Genomic DNA, 16,299 nt, shown 5'->3' with positions numbered 1-16,299 from the left:
ACATTGCCACTCCCCCTTTGGCCGCCCCGTTTACCCATGAAGTATGAGTTTATTTTTAAAGCAAATTGCATTAAAAATATCTTGCACTTTGCTTGCATTTGCTATTTCAATTGCAATTGCACAACACCTTGTTCTCGCTGCTATTTCGCTAACTTATTTTCGTTCTCAATTGACAGTGGAATATGCAACAAATGAAGCGCCATATCGGAAGAGCTTTTGCGTTTTTGCAATTAACTCATAATATGTCCAAATTTGGTTGTCGCTTCGAATGATTCACGAATTCCTGATGGGTGTATATGAATTTATCATTCCACAGCAGGCGTCTCGCTTGCGATACAGTGGAAAAACATTTGTGTATGGAAACATTTTACGATGATGAGCTACTACAAGTATTACCAAATAATAACGAAAATATACTTACAATCTCAAGAGCACATAAGTTTTGATTCACACCTCAAGTTTACCTATTGAAATCTGTGATGAACCGTTACAGCGTGATGTTTCCGCTATTTTCCAACACAATACCGATTAAATGTGCCAACAGAAAATTCAAATTTGGAAATTTAAGTTCGTCGACTCGCCTTGGTGTGGGTTTGTCAATAAATTTGTGACTACGTTGCTGGAATAATTATGCGAAATAAGATATACCGTTCGATCAATTAATCAATGGTTTATTGAGCGTTACTATTCGTTCTGGCTCGCTATCCCATTGCCAATGACTTTGCCACTCATCTTTGCCATTTTCCAGAAGTAATCGGCCACTTCGCTCACGAACTTGGTGGATATATCCTGCAGCTTCTGGCCGGTCAAGAGAGCCTTATATTGCAAGTCGGTGAGGCCTGTCTCGGATTCCCTGTTTATCAGTAGTGGAGAGTCCTTGAACTGCAAAGGGGGTATTACCAGTTTAAATACTTGATCAATATAGTTGAAGATATTATTACCTCTTCGAAAATGTTCTGCCACAGCTGATCCTTTCTGTCCAGCTCCACCTCAGCAATAGCTTGGCTTAGGCGTGTTATATAAAGAGTGATGTCTTGGAATCGCTTGGTCTGCGGATTGAGAGCGGTCTTCACCTCGGAGAAATATGAGATTTGAGATCGGAACAGCGAATTCAGCAGGTGGACTGTCTCCTCCTTGGCCTGCCTTTCCAACTCCCTTTGCACTGGATCATCGGAATTTAAGAGTTGTGGATTAGTGGGCTTGGCATCCACTATTAGGAGCTATTCAATGAAAAGCAATTTTTAAGTTTGTTTATGGTATGGCAGAACTTAAAGCGCTCCTAACCTGGGCTACTAAAAGTAATGGAATATACTTCAGCATCTCTTTTTAGTCATATACTTTCAAGCCTCCGCACTCAATGAATGGTATTTTTGAACTAATTGATGGGAGCACCACACACGTTTTGATTAGCAGTGGGATGTTCGATTCTCTCGGGAAGCTGATAAGCTCCCTAGGGCTTCTCCTCCTAGGAATTTTGTATTGCTCTTTCAGATTTCGCGGATGATAATAGGATTTTCCCAACAAATTCAGCATTTCTATGTCAACTGAATTGCGTTTCAGCTAACTTCCTGAAACACGTTTTTAGAACCGGAGAGCATATTGTCCATTGATCTATCTTTATTCGCTATCAAGGTCTGTCTAGCTGTCTGTGTGGTATGGTACTCGCATGTTTTTGTTATCAGCTGCCCAACAAACATAGGTTCATATGACCTTGACAAGGGTATAATAAATAAAAACATAGGTTTGCGTACACAAAACAAATATTTTGGGAGCCCCGTTGCAATATGTTCACATGTATTAATTAATTTGATTAAAATATATATCTTCATCGTTTCTGAAAGTTGTGGTCAATGAATATAGTCTTTTACTTATTCTACAGTTCTAAATACCTATTCAAACTATTTTACATGTATACTGTAATGCACTGACGCAGGTCGAGTAGTTAGTTAAGTACTTAGCATTTATTCTGCGAGCTCGATTTTTTAGTTTAATTCCTAATGATATGTGTAATAATAATCCCTGTAAAGCAACTTAGACAAAAGTGTTTGGATAATTAAATATTTCCTCTTACAAAGTCTACGCACTCACTTTACATTTAACATTTCAAACTCTTCCTTTTTTTTTATACATATCACCTGAAAGTATGCAGTAAAATTTTAGCACTTCTATGCTCAGATGGCTAAGCGCATAAGAAGGCATTAAAAAATATTAAAATCCCTCGCAGAAAAGTAGGCAACGCAAGTGAGCTATATTTGGACAAATCCAAAAAGGTTATTGTGCGATTTTATTAACTTTGGCGTCTCACGGACCATTCGAAAAACAACAACCTGTATAGTTATTTTCAAGTCCTGGAATTCCTTTCAAAAAGTCTCCTGGAGACGATCTTTTTGACAATACAACCTGCCAACTTTGACCAAATCAAGCTTTGCAATTGAAAATCAGAAGGCGATACTACAATTTTAATTTTCTCGCCACTTATTTTTGTAAAAATTTTAAGGCTGTGGTAGCTTTTAAAATAAAATAATGTAATGTTAATAGTAATTCAACAATCCTTGTTCTATATGCATAATACCCAATTGAAATAGGTTGCCGTTTTTGCGAGAATTAAAGTAAAATTAGAGTTATAAAAAACTAAAGAGCTTGAGGGCCTAATCAATTTTAGCAAAGGAAATGCTATTATAAGCCTAATCTGTGAGATTAGATTAAGCAAATTGCTAAGTTGTTTTTTGGCGTGTTTTTCTACTGCTGGTGGGCAGAGAAATAAACCAATCGCACATGTTTTACGACCCACACGTTTTTTACCACCGAAAATTGAATTATGCATTTGTGTTGTAAAATATAGAATTTATTCCTTATTAGCCTTATTAGTTTCCTCCCGTGATAATAGCAATGATATCACTCAGAGTACGGTCTCCGATCAGATCGTTGCAAATGGGAGTAGCCTGTTCACTGACCCAATCGGCAACAAAGTCGGTGTTTTCGTTGATCGTCAGGGTTACGAACTCCTCGATGATCTCGTTCAGTTTGCGGTTGAAGATACGGTACTGGGACAGGTTCTCGATCTGCGAGTTCACATTGCCAACGGAGGGGTAAATCAGGACATCCTTCACGCGCAGCTGGGAAGTGAACACCCCCAGGGAGTAGCTAATCTTGCCCTGGATGTTCAGGTCCTCGAGGGCAAAGAAGGCGCCACCATTGCGCTTGATGCGATAGCCACTGCCCATGTCCACCTCGTAATCGGTGGTGAAGTTGAGGCTGGCAAAGTTGATGTTGAAGGTCAAGCGACTCCTGATCACGTCCATGTTCATGGTGATAATCTCGTACTGATCGAGACCCTGCAGCTCAAAGTTCTCGACTCCAAAGGTTCCACTGAATTCTCCCGAGTTGATTTCAAACGACCTCTTCGCCGCCTTCATGGGTGCCAACACTGGGAGTCCATGTTTTGGGCTACCATTTTGCAGGACGCCTCTGAATGCCTCCAGTCCGTCCACAATCACGCTGGAGATAGAGCGTTCCTGGGCTGAAAATGAAGTATGTTTATTATATTTTCCTAAAATGTTCTTTATGTTCTCATTCTCCCACCTGACAGAGGTTCGGCAACTTCGGCACCTTGACAGCTGCCCAGGGCCACGATAAGCGTAATCAGGAATACAGACTTCATTTCTAGCACAGCACACTAGTTAACCCTTTTGTCAAGCAATATCTACTAGTCGAAACTCGCCAAATCCATGCCCCTTATATAGGAAAACGACTATTGAGATAATCTATCGGTACACACAACAAAAATAACAGTGTCTAGATTAACAAATTTAATTTTAAGTAAACTTGTATGTACAGTGAAAAAGCACTAGATATGGCTTATATTATATTTACAAAAACATGTCAAGAATATGTAACTACCAAAATTGTTTTATGAATTCTTCATTTAATTTAGTGCGATTAACAGAAATATAAGGGGCATTCCTCTGACATTAAAAGTTTATTTACCCAAGATTTTCGAAATTCTTTATACAGTACAGTGCTTAAAGCTTTTTCCTTCTTATTATATAATGTTAAATTATGGATACTAAATTTGCTTTCTGTGTAAGTGCTGAAGTAGCATTATTAATCGGCAATAATTGGGTGAAGTGCTTTATGACAGATAGGACACATCTTGAGATTAGACCGCCTTTGAAATATAATGATTGGTGATAGGTGTTGTAAATGCTAAGCCTTTTAAAACATCACATTAATTTTCCAATACAATGCAAAAAACCCACCAAAAACCTCCCGCAAAAAAAAGCCAGGTGACGAATTCTTGATTCATAAGCGGTTGTTTAATGACCGATGATTTGTTTACCACTCGAACTCGGGGGGAATGCAGACCTCCTTCTCGCCACCCTCACCACCACTGCCACCGGCTCCGGCGATGACCTCTGCGATGCTGATGTCGTCCAGAACGTTGTTGACGGCGGGCAGGGCAATACTCTCGATGGTATCGGCAATCAGATCTTCGTTCTCATTGATGGCCAGCTCCACGGCCTCGGCCAGGTACTCATTCATCTTCTCGTTGATGCTGCCATCGCCCAGGATGCCCTCGATCTCGGAGTCAACCTCACCCAAGTGGGTGCGGACCTCCAAAGACTTCAGCTTCAGTTTGCCGCTGATCACACCTAGGGAGTACTTCATAGTGCCCCAGATAACCATATCCCTGATGGCGAATTTGGCATGACCGGCACCGATCAGATTGATGGTGAATCCGTACTTCTTGAGCAGCACACTCAAATCGTATTGGGTGTCGACGTTCACGTCGCGGAAAGTGAACTTGTATGTCACCTTGCTGGTGATGGCGTTGACCTTCATCTCATCGATGTCGAACTCATTCAGACCGTTTAGGCGGAAGTGGTCAATGGTGCCTTTAGCCTTCAGCGCACTGGTATCGATGTCAATATCCTGATGATCGATTCTAAGAGGAGCCAATGGCGGAATACCGAGACCGGTAAAGCCACAGGGCATCTGCTCCTGAATACCCTCGATCGCATCCACAATCGAGCTGGAGATGGAGTAGGTTTCTAGTGAATCAATGGCTAGTTATGAGAAATATTTTGACATTGGGTCACATGGTATACTCACCAATGGGCTGGCCCACGGAAGCCGCACTGGCAACGGCCACAAAAGCCAAAATAGCCACGAAGATTTTCATTATTGCTTTGAGTGAGAGTCCTACCGACTGTTTGTAGTACCTACGGTATTTATACTACTCAGCCGTCCGGTCGCACGAGCCGCTTTATATAGACGATCCACCTTTCAGGTGGGGTTATGATAAGGGGAGTACTCGTACTCGGGAACGATTTGATTAGCCACCGGGCTTTCAATCGATGGCCTATTGCTGTCTTATCTCGGCCACCCATTCCCCGGTTGGCAAATTTTTTAATTTTAATTTTGAGTTATATATACATGGGGGTACTTATCCTGAGGAAATGATCAGATCTAAAAGACAGTTTTCACTAAAGCACAAACATTCCCTCCTTGTGGAGGAGTGTCAAGATCAAAGTCTGTTTGGTTAAGGTATTATAGTATGGTTAGCAAATTCCGAAAAGTGTTTTGTTCTAAACCCTGGTGTGAGATAGGTTGACTGAGCAGCAAGAAACTACAAAGTACTCATACACGAAAAGTTCGGTCTTACGAAAACCCTGCATTCATTTTTATTTTAAGGACATGCCCATTAGGGCAATTAAGGACTAGAGCTATTTGGAAGCTTTCATAAAATTTAATTGTCAAAGCTGAAAACGAACTCCAATAATTTTGCATGTGGTAATCATCTTTACAATTTGTGAAAGCTTGTTTATTGATATACAATCAAACAATTTTTGAGTGCATTGAGTGATTTATGACTGATATCCCGACTGCGGTATTTAAAGGTCTTACGATGTATGGATGGAAGTATTAATAAAGAAATCCAGACGACTAACACCTGATGGCCAGCCAAATACTCTCTTAATGAATTATTGGCTTTAAAACTTACGCCAGTCCTAGCCCAATACGTTTATCAATCAGTAGTTTACCAAATGTGTTAGTTCACCTTGTAAAATCTTAATCAGAACAGCAATAAATCACCATTTAGTAGGCCTTTAAGGTTCTGAGGAGTACAAAAAAAGACTCTGAAGCTCCGAAGACGAAAGAATTTACCCCAACGAAGTGATACGAATCGGTCATCGAGTGTAATCCGCCAACACCTGCATGGAGTGGTTGACGCAGTTTAACCCCCGGTAGTCCAGTTATTTGTGTATAATCCAGATCGCATTGATAGCCAATATATATTCTCTAAGCGATATTGACATTCGAATGGCCAATTGGCCGTCGAGATTAGGCCAAAACAAGCCACTCAAGCGATACAAGTGTTCCCCCTTTGCTTTGTGGTTTTACAAACCACTTGCCGAGTGATTTGATTCCTTCTTGCTAAATCGGAAGCCTATCGTGAATCGGGCGTTACCTTCATCGCAGCTCTGCTAATCAGAAGGAGCGATTAGCATGTGTATTTGTTAACCCGGTCGAACGGTCCCTTCCCCTCGTCTTGCCCTTCAAATCCCCAAACTTTGCTATAAAAGCCACTGACCGGCTGGGACAATCAATCAGGTATCGGGCAATACAATGAAAGCTTTCGCTTGTGTTTTTGTGGCCCTTTTGGCCTGCGTAGCAGCCTACGATGTGGAGCTGCTCACCGAGGAGCAGTGGGACCAGCTGGTGGAGCGTAATCGTAAGTCTCCTAAGCCATCACCCGACCAGATGGAGGGCTAATTCCAATGTGATTTCCCGCTGTCAACAGCTGTCAAGCCCGATACTCAGGGTCTGATCTTGAACGGATCGGTCAAGAAGGCCATCAACGGACTGCTGAACCAAATGCCTTGTGGTTGGCCCCAATACGGAATCCCGCCACTGGACCCCTATACCAATGCTGACCTCCGCATCCACTTGGCCGAGTCGGTTGTCGAGTGAGTTATAGATAATTGCGATGATCATATCAGAGGATCTAATGGTAATCCGTAGTGCCCTGCTGCAGTTCCTGCGTTTCCGCTTTGATGGCCTGGAAGGCATGCAGGTCAAGAAGCTGAAAATCAGCTACACCTTCAACAAGAAGGTCAAGTTCCACTTCAACTTCCCAGAGCTGAAGGCCAGCGCCCACTATTTGGACACCAACACCTTTGTGGATCTGCTGAAGGAACTGGGGTTGTCCGTGCGCTATGAGAGCTCGGGACCTTTGTCCTTCAGCCTGCAGAATCTGTCGATTCAGGGCGAGTTCAAATACAAGATGCCCTTCATCTTTGGCTCCATCACGATCTACAAGTTCAGTTGCGCCGTTGGCCTGGGCGGTGTATCCTCGAACATTGGCGGTGTTATGGGAAACGGAAGGATCAATGAGTTCCTTAATGACATGCTCGACAAGGAGATTCCGGCCTTCATCAATGGCAACCAGGACCAGATCAGCGCCAAGATCGAGGAGATCTTTGTGCCGCTGGCCAATGCGCATCTCACGGGTCACAAGATCTGGTATCTGTTCAGCTTGCTGTCCGCCATCACTGGCAGTTGCAATCCCACTCCCGCTCCCTGGTTGGCCATGGAGTCCAGGAAGCTAGACTAAGGCAGCACTCGCCAATAAAAAGCAATTCAAGCGAGTCCACGATCTACGTTTTAATTAGTCCCCATTCGGCCTGCTATCTCCGCTCAGTATCGCCTTTAACGCGTTATCGCCTGCAGGGGATTTTGGTATATAAGACTCTGGCCGGGGGTTGGCCAATTCAGTAGCAAGTTTAGTTGCTAAAAGCCACAATCAAGCATGCGTTTCCTGGTAGTCTTGGCCTGCCTGGTGGCCGTTTGTGCCGCCGGCACTTTGCCCAACAAGGTGGAGCAGCGTCTGCTGGAGCTGGCGGATCAGAACGGTGACATCGATCTGTTTGCGGAGCCCCAAGATGTAGTTGAAGGTGAGACTCGGTCAAACATTTCAATGAAACTTGCTATTTAATTGATTCTAATGACAATAATAGTACGTGACAATTAGTGGCTCTCTTTCAATGCTTGTTCTTAAATATTTTATTAGGCGACTATTGCGTCTAATATTGGTCGTTCTTATCATTTTTCTCAACACTGCATAAAGTAAAATATCCATTTTGTATATACTTGCAACTCAAAATCGATACCTATTCTTTAGTTGCCCCCCAGTTCGTTGTGTCCTGGCAGGCGCGCCGCTTCATCCGCAAGCTCCAGAAGCAGATGGAGTGCGGATGGCCCCAGTATGGCATTCCAGTGCTGGCCCCTCTCCGAGTCAACGAATTCGACCTAGACTTTAAGAAGGGCATTTTCCAGACCTTGAACCATGTGTTCCGCCTCAAGATCGCCGGACTGAATGAATTCCAGATCCAGAAGTTCAAGCTGAACGTGATCACCAGCAAGGTTACCTTCGACTTCCTGTTCACGAACATCGATACCACCGCCCAGAAGTACAACACTGATACGCTGATCGATGCCCTGCGCCAGCTGGGTCTGTCCGTGGAGTACGAGGGATCCGGAGAGCTGTTGTTCGATTTGGTCAACCTGCGCATTGCTGGCACCCTGAAGTACAAGCTTCCCATGCTGTGGGGCTCCGCCAAGATCACCTCTCTGAAGACCACCATCTCGCTGGAGTCCGTGACGTCGGACATCACTGGATTCATGGGCAATGGCAAGATCAACCGCGCCATCAACAGCCAGCTGGAGAACATCGTGGTAAAGGGAATTAATGGCAACCAGGACCTCATTTCCGATACCATTGAGAACGCCATCGTGCCGCCAGTGAACAAGATGCTGAAGGGCAAGGACTTCTGGACCATCGTGGACCTCATCCTGTCCAGCAGCGAGGGTGAGAGCGAGGACGATCCGATTGTCGTTGATTGCGATCCCTCTGCCGATCCCTGGGCCTAAATAATGGGCAATACGTGAATAAACACTTGTCGATATATTCAATAATTGGTCTACTTTTGGGGTTTTAATATTTTCTGGAATACCATTGTACTTCCGTTTCCTTCTCCAATTTCTAGAATCAATATGGAATTATATGCTCTCAATCTTGAATACACGAAATGTGGTTTGTCCAAACATTAAAAGCTTGACATTCCAAGTAGGGTTAAGTTAGAAGACAGAATTACTTATGTTTATTATACAATTTTGTTAGATTTTGGACTTGTAATGTATATGGGAACACACCGATTAATTCTTTAGCACCTGCCTAATCCAATCTAATCAATTTTTGCTACTTAAGTGGCTAATCGTTATTTGCTGATTAGGTAAGGGAAAAAACGACTTGTACTGTTTAATCACTGGCAGTTCCTATTTGGCATTCGTGATGAGAACTTCTTTTGTTATTTTTGTGGCCCTTCTGTGCTGCTCCCTGGGCTCCGCCACGCTCTTCGATGATGAGCTGCGCGAACTGACGGAGTTCCTGCGTTTGCAGATGCGATGTGGCTATCCTGCCAGAGGGGTTCCCATTTTGGCCCCGGCTCAGGTGGCCTACAAGGAGATCGCCATCAGAACTGAGAATTTTGGGTGATTATAATAAGGTCACATTAGGAGCTATTCTTCATATAAACCAAATTAAACCGCAGCTGCAATGGAAACTTTACCGATCTGATTATCGAGGGATTGGATGGCTACGAGTTCTCCAAGCTGGAATGGAACAACATATTGCATACCATTAAGTTTGACATGAATTTCCCCAAGATTTCGCTGAAGAGCACAAACTATAAACTTAATATCCTGGCTCGTCTGTTTGGCGCCGATTTTTCGTTGTGGGGCGACGGTGCCCTTAGTCTGGAGTTGATCAACTTCCGAGCCCACGGCAGCTTCGTCATTCGCCCAAAATCGGCCACCAGTGGAGTGTACGCTAAGAGCTGGAAGGTTAACTGGGAATTGGAGGAGGCAAAGTCCCAGACCACCGGCTTTATGAACAGTCGTCTGTATACGAAGGTCATCAACGATCTGATCAGGGAGTATCTCGATATCATGATCAATGACAACCCCACGGAAGTTTCCCAATTTATGGAGGAGCTCATTGTGCCGCCTCTGAATTTGGTGCTGGATAATCTGGCCTGGTATGAGATTACCGCTATCATTTTGGGCCTGGCCGAGGGCATTTTGCCGGTGGAACCAATTTGCTGAAGTGCTGCCAACAATCGATTGGCAGGTGTTCCAAGTGTTTAAGTGTGAATAAATTGGCTAAATGTTCATTTGATAACCAATTAAATGCAACTACGTGTTTTTCAGTTGTTTGATTGTTCTTAGAAACATTTCACATTCATAGCTATAAGAACTTACAGTCAGTATAATAAAGATTTTTAAAATTCTTGCTAACATGTGTAGACGACTAAATATCTATTTTAAAAACGCACTCTTTAATTATAACTACAGCACTAAGAAATCATTTTTTTTCTTTATTCTCTTTACAGGTAAGCTCGATTAGATTTCCCGTTGATTGGCTGTGAGTATATAAAATATTCCCGGCCTTCATCATCATTACTATTTTTGGGGACCTCCATTAAGTGTTCTAATCACTCTCAACCATAAATTATTGTTGATCTTTGTGCGCCGAGAATCCCCTCAATCGAAAGCAAAGTCCCTAATCGGATTGGGAAATGAGGAAACCGCTGCCGAGCAGCACCAGCAGGACATCTCAATCGCCGGGCCCAAAGCGAAGCACGAGTCCTGTCGCAGCAGGACTTCGACGGGTGGTCCATTGATTTTCGGTCTAACACTTTCTAGCCTCAGATTTGCGAGTGGCGTTGCTAGCAGCTGCTTGATTTTTTTTTGTCATTTTGTCATTGTCTCTTTTTATGGACTTTTTCTGATTTCGTTGAGATTATTTTTTAGATTGCGGTCTAATGTCATCATTTGTTGGTAATTAGTTCAGAGTACTGAAGAGTATCTCCTTGATCTTTGGTCGCACTCAAAACTCTATGCTCAAACTCTTCGGCATTCTTTCACCGCAATGTAATTCGATTTGGCTCATTTCATTTGCAATTTACGAGCCATCTTTCTCTTTTCTATGTGTGTTTCCAGGACACACCTTGCGTCTCCTTAAGAGATTGTCATAATGCAAAAATAAACAAAAAGCCGTTTGGGTTTTGTCATGAGTACGTGCTCGGTGCCCATCTGTGGGATGTCCTGCTGGTTGTGGCATTGTCTGGAAGGAAGTTTTACGACCTACCAGACAGTCTGTTGCATTGAGCATTGTCCTTGCTGACTGGCAGACTTTTTGGCCGCATTCCCAGCCAGTCGTAGAAACCAAAAACTAGCGAAATCGACCCAACCCCATCCATTTGTTGACATTTACGAGGCACTTTTCCAAAAGCCATTAAATTCTTAAGCTGAATATACCAGTGCTCCGGGCATCGCTTGGCCTAGTTTGATTAGCCTCGATTTGTGTATGACCACATAAAAATCTACTCAACTCATCTCATTTTCAATGAGACCCTTAAGTGTTGGTTTTTGCATATGCCAGAGGCACCCTGGGTGGCTACATGAGGATCTCAGCTGGAGGTAGGAAAATGTTCCAAGGGATCTCAAGGCCTTTAGTTTTAGTAGAACTTCACAATGGAAAGAACTCGTGGGTATTTCCCTCAAGGATTTAAAGTTTCTGAGCTCAAAGTACATAAAATATTTTAAAATAAAAGCCTCTTTAAATCTATATATTTTAAGTCCTTGCTGACATGGAAACCAACATATCTCACTTGTCAGATAAACTTTTTAATTAGTTTGTCCTTCTTTAATTTAATTTTGTAGGCCGCCTTTAAGTGTGCCAGATAATTAGCTGGAATTCCTTCCATAGTTTCATTTCGGCATTTTAACCAGCCCCCGAAGCGAGTTTTAACCACTTAACTGACTCGCAAAATCCCCTCTTTGAAGTTGCCCACATCCCTGGAGCTCAGCTTAGACCAACTTTAATTGCCCCCAGAACGCTTTCAGGCCTCACCTGCTTTCACCAGTCCTGCCACAAGGATAATTGAAAGAGCGAGTGCAAAGCTTTGCTTTTCATTTTCCACACTGGCAAAGACGTAAATATTTGCATTCGGAGCAACCCTTTTGCGCCAAAGAAGGATTGACTGCCAGAAATTGGGGTTAACTTAAAATTTATGATACACTGAATTGTTGAACACTCGAATTAGGATTCATTAGAGATAGGGGGGAAATAAATCATAGGGTGCCAAACCAGAGAACGAGATAAGATACAAAATGGGTTACGACAAAGGTCGAGCCTCCGTATATGGAATATCCTTTTGTTTACTTAAAGAAGCTGACGTCGTTGTTTTCCCTCTTGTTGCGCATTAAATGTGATTTAATTTGAAACGTAGTAAGATCGCGACTCCTGCGTTCTGTGCCCCTTTCGCGGCAATTGTCCTGGCCAAGTCAACGGTGAAAACGAGATGAGAAAATTCAAAATACCCAGCGCCAGGATTCGCTGTAATTGAGCAGCGCAATTTCCTGAAAATCGCACGCGAAGAAAAGGTGCGCTGTCCTGTAAATGAACAGCCGCCACCATAAAAAAGAATAATATATATAGCGAAGGAGCAAGAAAGGATGCGGCAAACGGTTGCAAGGATGCGGCTCAGTTTTGTTACGCTTTACTTTGATTTTTTCAATTAAGGTTGACATGCCCCTGTTCTCATCTCGAATTTGTTTCATGGGCCAAGTCAAGCTGAAAATTGCGCATTTTCAGCGAGCTGCAGATGGGTTTCCATGGAAGTTCGTCCTCGAGGCCAGTCCAAAGTTTTGCCTAACAGGATTACATCCTTTACTTGCAGTCTGTTCCTTGGTAACTCGGCTGCCTCGTCTGCAACTTGGGCTTAACTCCTTATTTAAGTCCCACCTCACTCGTCCTCCTGCGTTGCGAGTGATAGAAATCAATCAATTTGTCGCTCTGTTGATCGCTTTAATTGAGAAAATCCCAGAAGGTGGAATTGGAGGGGACTTAATCAGTTAATGTTCCTCCAGGAGTTGAAGTTGCCGAGTCCAGACAGTTGGTGTATTTGTTTTGACGAACTATAAATAAAGTTGATTTATCTGAAACTCTGGTGAATTACAATTTAATATTTCTTTAACCATATTAAGGATACTATAGCTACAAACTTAAGTATACTATGTACTATGCTATGTGTCAATGTCAAATTTACTTATCCATTCTCGTTATCACACACTATTTCCTTATAAATACTGCTAATCAATATACCCTATCGCTTTCAAATCTGCGGGTACCGCTAATGAGCCAGCCCACATGTGCGTTAGCTTTACTCGTTCGCGCTCCGACTGTCCAACCATCAATCAATCAATCAGGGAATTCAATTACATTCCTTAATCCTTGCCTGGCATGCACAAGGAGGCACTCGCAAACACTATATGTGACTTATTAGCATTTTGACAGCTGTCAAACCAAGAAATGCAGACACTTTGCAGTTGGTCGCGATTGTGCTTCCTTTTTCAATACCGTCTCCAAGTCCAAATCAGATTCGGGGCAAGCTGCTCCATTAACATGACAAAGAAGGAGGTGTCCTGCCGTTTTCCTTTCCAGTTCTTCCACCATCTGAATTTCCAAGCAATGGACAGCTGTTGCAGGGCATATCCGTATCTTTGATGTGACATTTTTGTCAAATGTTTACACCTTTAACCCTTTGGCGCCATTGTCTTTGGGTCGTAGGGTTAAGACCCTCGAATTCGAAAATGCTACAAAATACAATCTGTGCTCGAATTGTTTGCAATGCTTTGTTAATTTAATGTTTCATTAAGGACATTTGTTTCGATTTTATGGGCACCGAAAAGCAACATTTGTGTAGATCGACATAAGAAAAAAAGTAACTTGTGAATGTATAAATGAACATGTGGAATCTTTGCTTGCTAAAATCTTCTATAAAATCTTAAAAATTAGAGATCCTTTGAATGATCTTTACAATTTGGCAAACTTTTTAAACACGCAATAAATCATTTGAAATCCAATGTTTTGGGTATTTAATACTACAAACTCATGGTTCCCAAGCCAGTTTTATGTGACATTTTGCCAAAACTTCTCTGAACTCATTTGCAATACCACACCACCATGTCGTAATAAAGTTATCCTCGCATGTCAGCAGCTATGGCAACAATCTCAAACCCAGTACAAGTCATTCATCAAAATTATGTCAAATCATTCTAGCGGCTGCATAAAAAATTACCGAAAATCCTCCATGTGGATAAACAAAAAAAAAAGTAAAAAAAAAAATGGGAAAGCGGCAAATGCTAATGAAAATCAATGCAAAACTGCACAAATTCTCGTGCAACCGCCAAGACATCAGTCCCATCATCCACGGTGCATGCGCAGCTGCCTCAGGACTACGAGGCACACCACACACACATGAAGCTGTCATGTTTCTGGGCAGGCCACAACGCAGTCATCCTCGGCCTGATCCTGCTCATCCTACAGACAACAATTACAATTTCCCTCCGCCCAAGTGCAACGTCATTCCTTGTCCTTTAGGACTCTTCATATTTTCCTTGCGGCTGCCTTCAGCTGATTTGCATTTTTAATCTCATAAGGATGTGCTGCCAGGCATTGTCCTTCGAATTTTGATGTATTTTTTTTTCCACCGTGCGGTTACTCAAGCTGCAAGCCAAGATGAAAAAAATCTCCGTCAGACGAAAAGGAAAAAAAAATCTGCCCCCCTGGTAGGGGTCTTCTTCTCTGATCTACATATGTTTAATCCCGGATTTCTGACACGACAGACGACGAATAGCTGTCTGTCCTGCCCGAATCGTGTGAGAGTGTCTATAATCCTGGCTGTCCTGGGACGCCTCATCCCGTCACTACACGCTTGAATAATTATACGTAATTAAAGTTCCTTTCACTACACGATTCCCAGTTTAGCTTTCGTGTTGTCGGGATTAGGAGTCAAGCCGATTCCTGGCTCACATCTAATGGTTGCCGAAAGATCCTGCGGATGATCAGAAACGTCCGCGGAATCTCATCTGAGTGCGAAAGGAAGGAAGTTTGAGCATCAAATTTATTTTTATTATTACTATACACTTTTCTTTTTACTTTTATTTTTTACGATTTATAGGATTTCCCATTAAATGATTTAGGAATGTATGAATTTGGATGTATCAACAGCTAAAAATATCTTGTATTTTTCTTGAAGTCTTACACTAATGTAAAGCTTTTCTTTTATTTAAGTTTGTAGGTCTATATTCATACCCGTTACTCGTAGGGTAACAGGCAGAAGGAAACGTTTCCGACTCCATAACTCAACTTATCTTAATCGGATTTTGAAGTGGCATACCTCTAAATGTTTCTATCGCAATTCACTAAAAACTAGCATTCAAATTTAGAAGTGCATTTTTATTTTATTTTATCTTGTTTATTTCTCGTTTTGGTAAATCAAATTTGTAATTTCCCTAATGGCCCTTAAATTATTTGATCAGTGATAACGTTCCTTTTGCATTTGTGGTTGATTACCCATTGGGTAATCGCATTTCAGCAGTTTAACTTTGCATTGTGTCACTGAAGTTTCCATTTCGATCGGATAGTCCTTAAAGGTTTTTGTATTCTTTGCGGTTATATCTGATTCGATCACGGTCCACTCAAGAAAACTGTAATCGATCTGTTTTATCTACCCAAGGGGATGAGCACGATTCAAAAGAATGAAAATAAGGCATAGAAATCTTAACAAAATCGATCGCCGTAATGACAACACAAATTATGTGAAAGTAATTTCTTAGATGAGAGCACATTGATAAAAAACACAAAGAAGCAAGGCTAAGAAACAAAAAAGTTCGGAAAACGAAAGATAGCTCAAAAAATATTGAAACTCTTCCCGAATGTCATCAAACTTCGATCAATTTGCGGTTTCCGATATGATTTATTCGTTACGATTCAGTGGTTTGCACTTGAGTGCTGCACTCGGGCGCATGTCCTGACCCAAAGGAGCAATGATCATTAATCATCCATCATGTGTCGAGTTTTTGGCTAATGATGGGGATCTTTTTTCGCCACTAATGGAGTGGACAGGCAGGCAAAAAATGTTTTACTGCTCGACTTCTTTGATGTTCAACACGGATCAGGATGTGCCAATGGCCCAGACCATTAATGAGCAAATTCTGGTCAATGAATTGAACTTACATTCATACGGTTTAGAGTTTAGTGCGGATTTTGATCATCATTAATCACTCAATGAGAGTTTAAGCATTGGGTTTTTGCACAAATGGATTTTTATTGTTACAGTATGCACAGTGGAAGATGAAAATGTGAACGAATATTAATATTTATGAATT

General features: G+C 42.1%; 7 protein-coding genes across 7 annotated transcripts in view; 4 read left to right on the top strand and 3 right to left on the bottom strand.

The window, feature by feature from the left end:
* Positions 1-16,299, top strand: part of LOC6540778 (centaurin-gamma-1A) — a 53,611-nt gene that overhangs the window by 4,538 nt on the left and 32,774 nt on the right. The window lies entirely within an intron of this gene.
* LOC6540750 lies at positions 646-1,372 on the bottom strand. Its single transcript, XM_001969530.3, has 3 exons — positions 1,285-1,372; positions 942-1,220; positions 646-882 (listed from the first exon to the last, which is right to left on the bottom strand). The coding sequence occupies exons 1-3, from the start codon at positions 1,318-1,320 to the stop codon at positions 685-687; spliced, it is 513 nt and encodes a 170-aa protein (XP_001969566.1). The 5' UTR covers positions 1,321-1,372; the 3' UTR covers positions 646-684.
* LOC6540760 lies at positions 2,824-3,706 on the bottom strand. The gene is made up of 2 exons (XM_001969529.3): positions 3,583-3,706; positions 2,824-3,520 (listed from the first exon to the last, which is right to left on the bottom strand). Exons 1-2 carry the CDS (start codon positions 3,659-3,661, stop codon positions 2,865-2,867), a joined length of 735 nt encoding a protein of 244 aa, XP_001969565.1. The 5' UTR covers positions 3,662-3,706; the 3' UTR covers positions 2,824-2,864.
* LOC6540785 lies at positions 4,295-5,244 on the bottom strand. The gene is made up of 2 exons (XM_001969528.3): positions 5,113-5,244; positions 4,295-5,051 (listed from the first exon to the last, which is right to left on the bottom strand). The coding sequence occupies exons 1-2, from the start codon at positions 5,180-5,182 to the stop codon at positions 4,336-4,338; spliced, it is 786 nt and encodes a 261-aa protein (XP_001969564.1). The 5' UTR covers positions 5,183-5,244; the 3' UTR covers positions 4,295-4,335.
* On the top strand, positions 6,611-7,653 carry LOC6540920. The gene is made up of 3 exons (XM_001969527.3): positions 6,611-6,736; positions 6,806-6,971; positions 7,027-7,653. The coding sequence occupies exons 1-3, from the start codon at positions 6,631-6,633 to the stop codon at positions 7,616-7,618; spliced, it is 864 nt and encodes a 287-aa protein (XP_001969563.1). The 5' UTR covers positions 6,611-6,630; the 3' UTR covers positions 7,619-7,653.
* On the top strand, positions 7,779-8,979 carry LOC6540738. Its single transcript, XM_001969526.3, has 2 exons — positions 7,779-7,958; positions 8,186-8,979. Exons 1-2 carry the CDS (start codon positions 7,814-7,816, stop codon positions 8,932-8,934), a joined length of 894 nt encoding a protein of 297 aa, XP_001969562.1. The 5' UTR covers positions 7,779-7,813; the 3' UTR covers positions 8,935-8,979.
* Positions 9,338-10,361, top strand: LOC6540759. Its single transcript, XM_001969525.3, has 2 exons — positions 9,338-9,555; positions 9,615-10,361. The coding sequence occupies exons 1-2, from the start codon at positions 9,356-9,358 to the stop codon at positions 10,165-10,167; spliced, it is 753 nt and encodes a 250-aa protein (XP_001969561.1). The 5' UTR covers positions 9,338-9,355; the 3' UTR covers positions 10,168-10,361.

The sequence above is a fragment of the Drosophila erecta genome, unplaced genomic scaffold, assembly GCF_003286155.1.
Source record: "Drosophila erecta strain 14021-0224.00,06,07 unplaced genomic scaffold, DereRS2 tig00000055-arrow-pilon, whole genome shotgun sequence".
Classification (NCBI taxonomy): Eukaryota; Metazoa; Arthropoda; class Insecta; order Diptera; family Drosophilidae; genus Drosophila; species Drosophila erecta.
The sequence above is the reverse complement of the archived record's forward strand: the minus strand, read 5'-3'. Positions and strand labels throughout refer to the sequence as shown.

Coding starts and splice junctions, on each gene's coding strand:
- LOC6540760 (XM_001969529.3), bottom strand. CDS start 3,661: ATGAAGTCTGTATTCCTGATTACGCTTATCGTGGCCCTGGGCAGCTGT. Junction 3,521..3,582: donor AGTTGCCGAACCTCTGTCAG/GTGGGAGAATGA, acceptor CTTCATTTTCAG/CCCAGGAACGCTCTATCTCC.
- LOC6540759 (XM_001969525.3), top strand. CDS start 9,356: ATGAGAACTTCTTTTGTTATTTTTGTGGCCCTTCTGTGCTGCTCCCTG. Junction 9,556..9,614: donor ATCAGAACTGAGAATTTTGG/GTGATTATAATA, acceptor ATTAAACCGCAG/CTGCAATGGAAACTTTACCG.
- LOC6540750 (XM_001969530.3), bottom strand. CDS start 1,320: ATGCTGAAGTATATTCCATTACTTTTAGTAGCCCAG. Junction 1,221..1,284: donor CATTACTTTTAGTAGCCCAG/GTTAGGAGCGCT, acceptor TTCATTGAATAG/CTCCTAATAGTGGATGCCAA. Junction 883..941: donor GGCAGAACATTTTCGAAGAG/GTAATAATATCT, acceptor CCCCCTTTGCAG/TTCAAGGACTCTCCACTACT.
- LOC6540920 (XM_001969527.3), top strand. CDS start 6,631: ATGAAAGCTTTCGCTTGTGTTTTTGTGGCCCTTTTGGCCTGCGTAGCA. Junction 6,737..6,805: donor CCAGCTGGTGGAGCGTAATC/GTAAGTCTCCTA, acceptor CGCTGTCAACAG/CTGTCAAGCCCGATACTCAG. Junction 6,972..7,026: donor TTGGCCGAGTCGGTTGTCGA/GTGAGTTATAGA, acceptor GGTAATCCGTAG/TGCCCTGCTGCAGTTCCTGC.
- LOC6540785 (XM_001969528.3), bottom strand. CDS start 5,182: ATGAAAATCTTCGTGGCTATTTTGGCTTTTGTGGCCGTTGCCAGTGCG. Junction 5,052..5,112: donor TTCCGTGGGCCAGCCCATTG/GTGAGTATACCA, acceptor TTGATTCACTAG/AAACCTACTCCATCTCCAGC.
- LOC6540738 (XM_001969526.3), top strand. CDS start 7,814: ATGCGTTTCCTGGTAGTCTTGGCCTGCCTGGTGGCCGTTTGTGCCGCC. Junction 7,959..8,185: donor GCCCCAAGATGTAGTTGAAG/GTGAGACTCGGT, acceptor CCTATTCTTTAG/TTGCCCCCCAGTTCGTTGTG.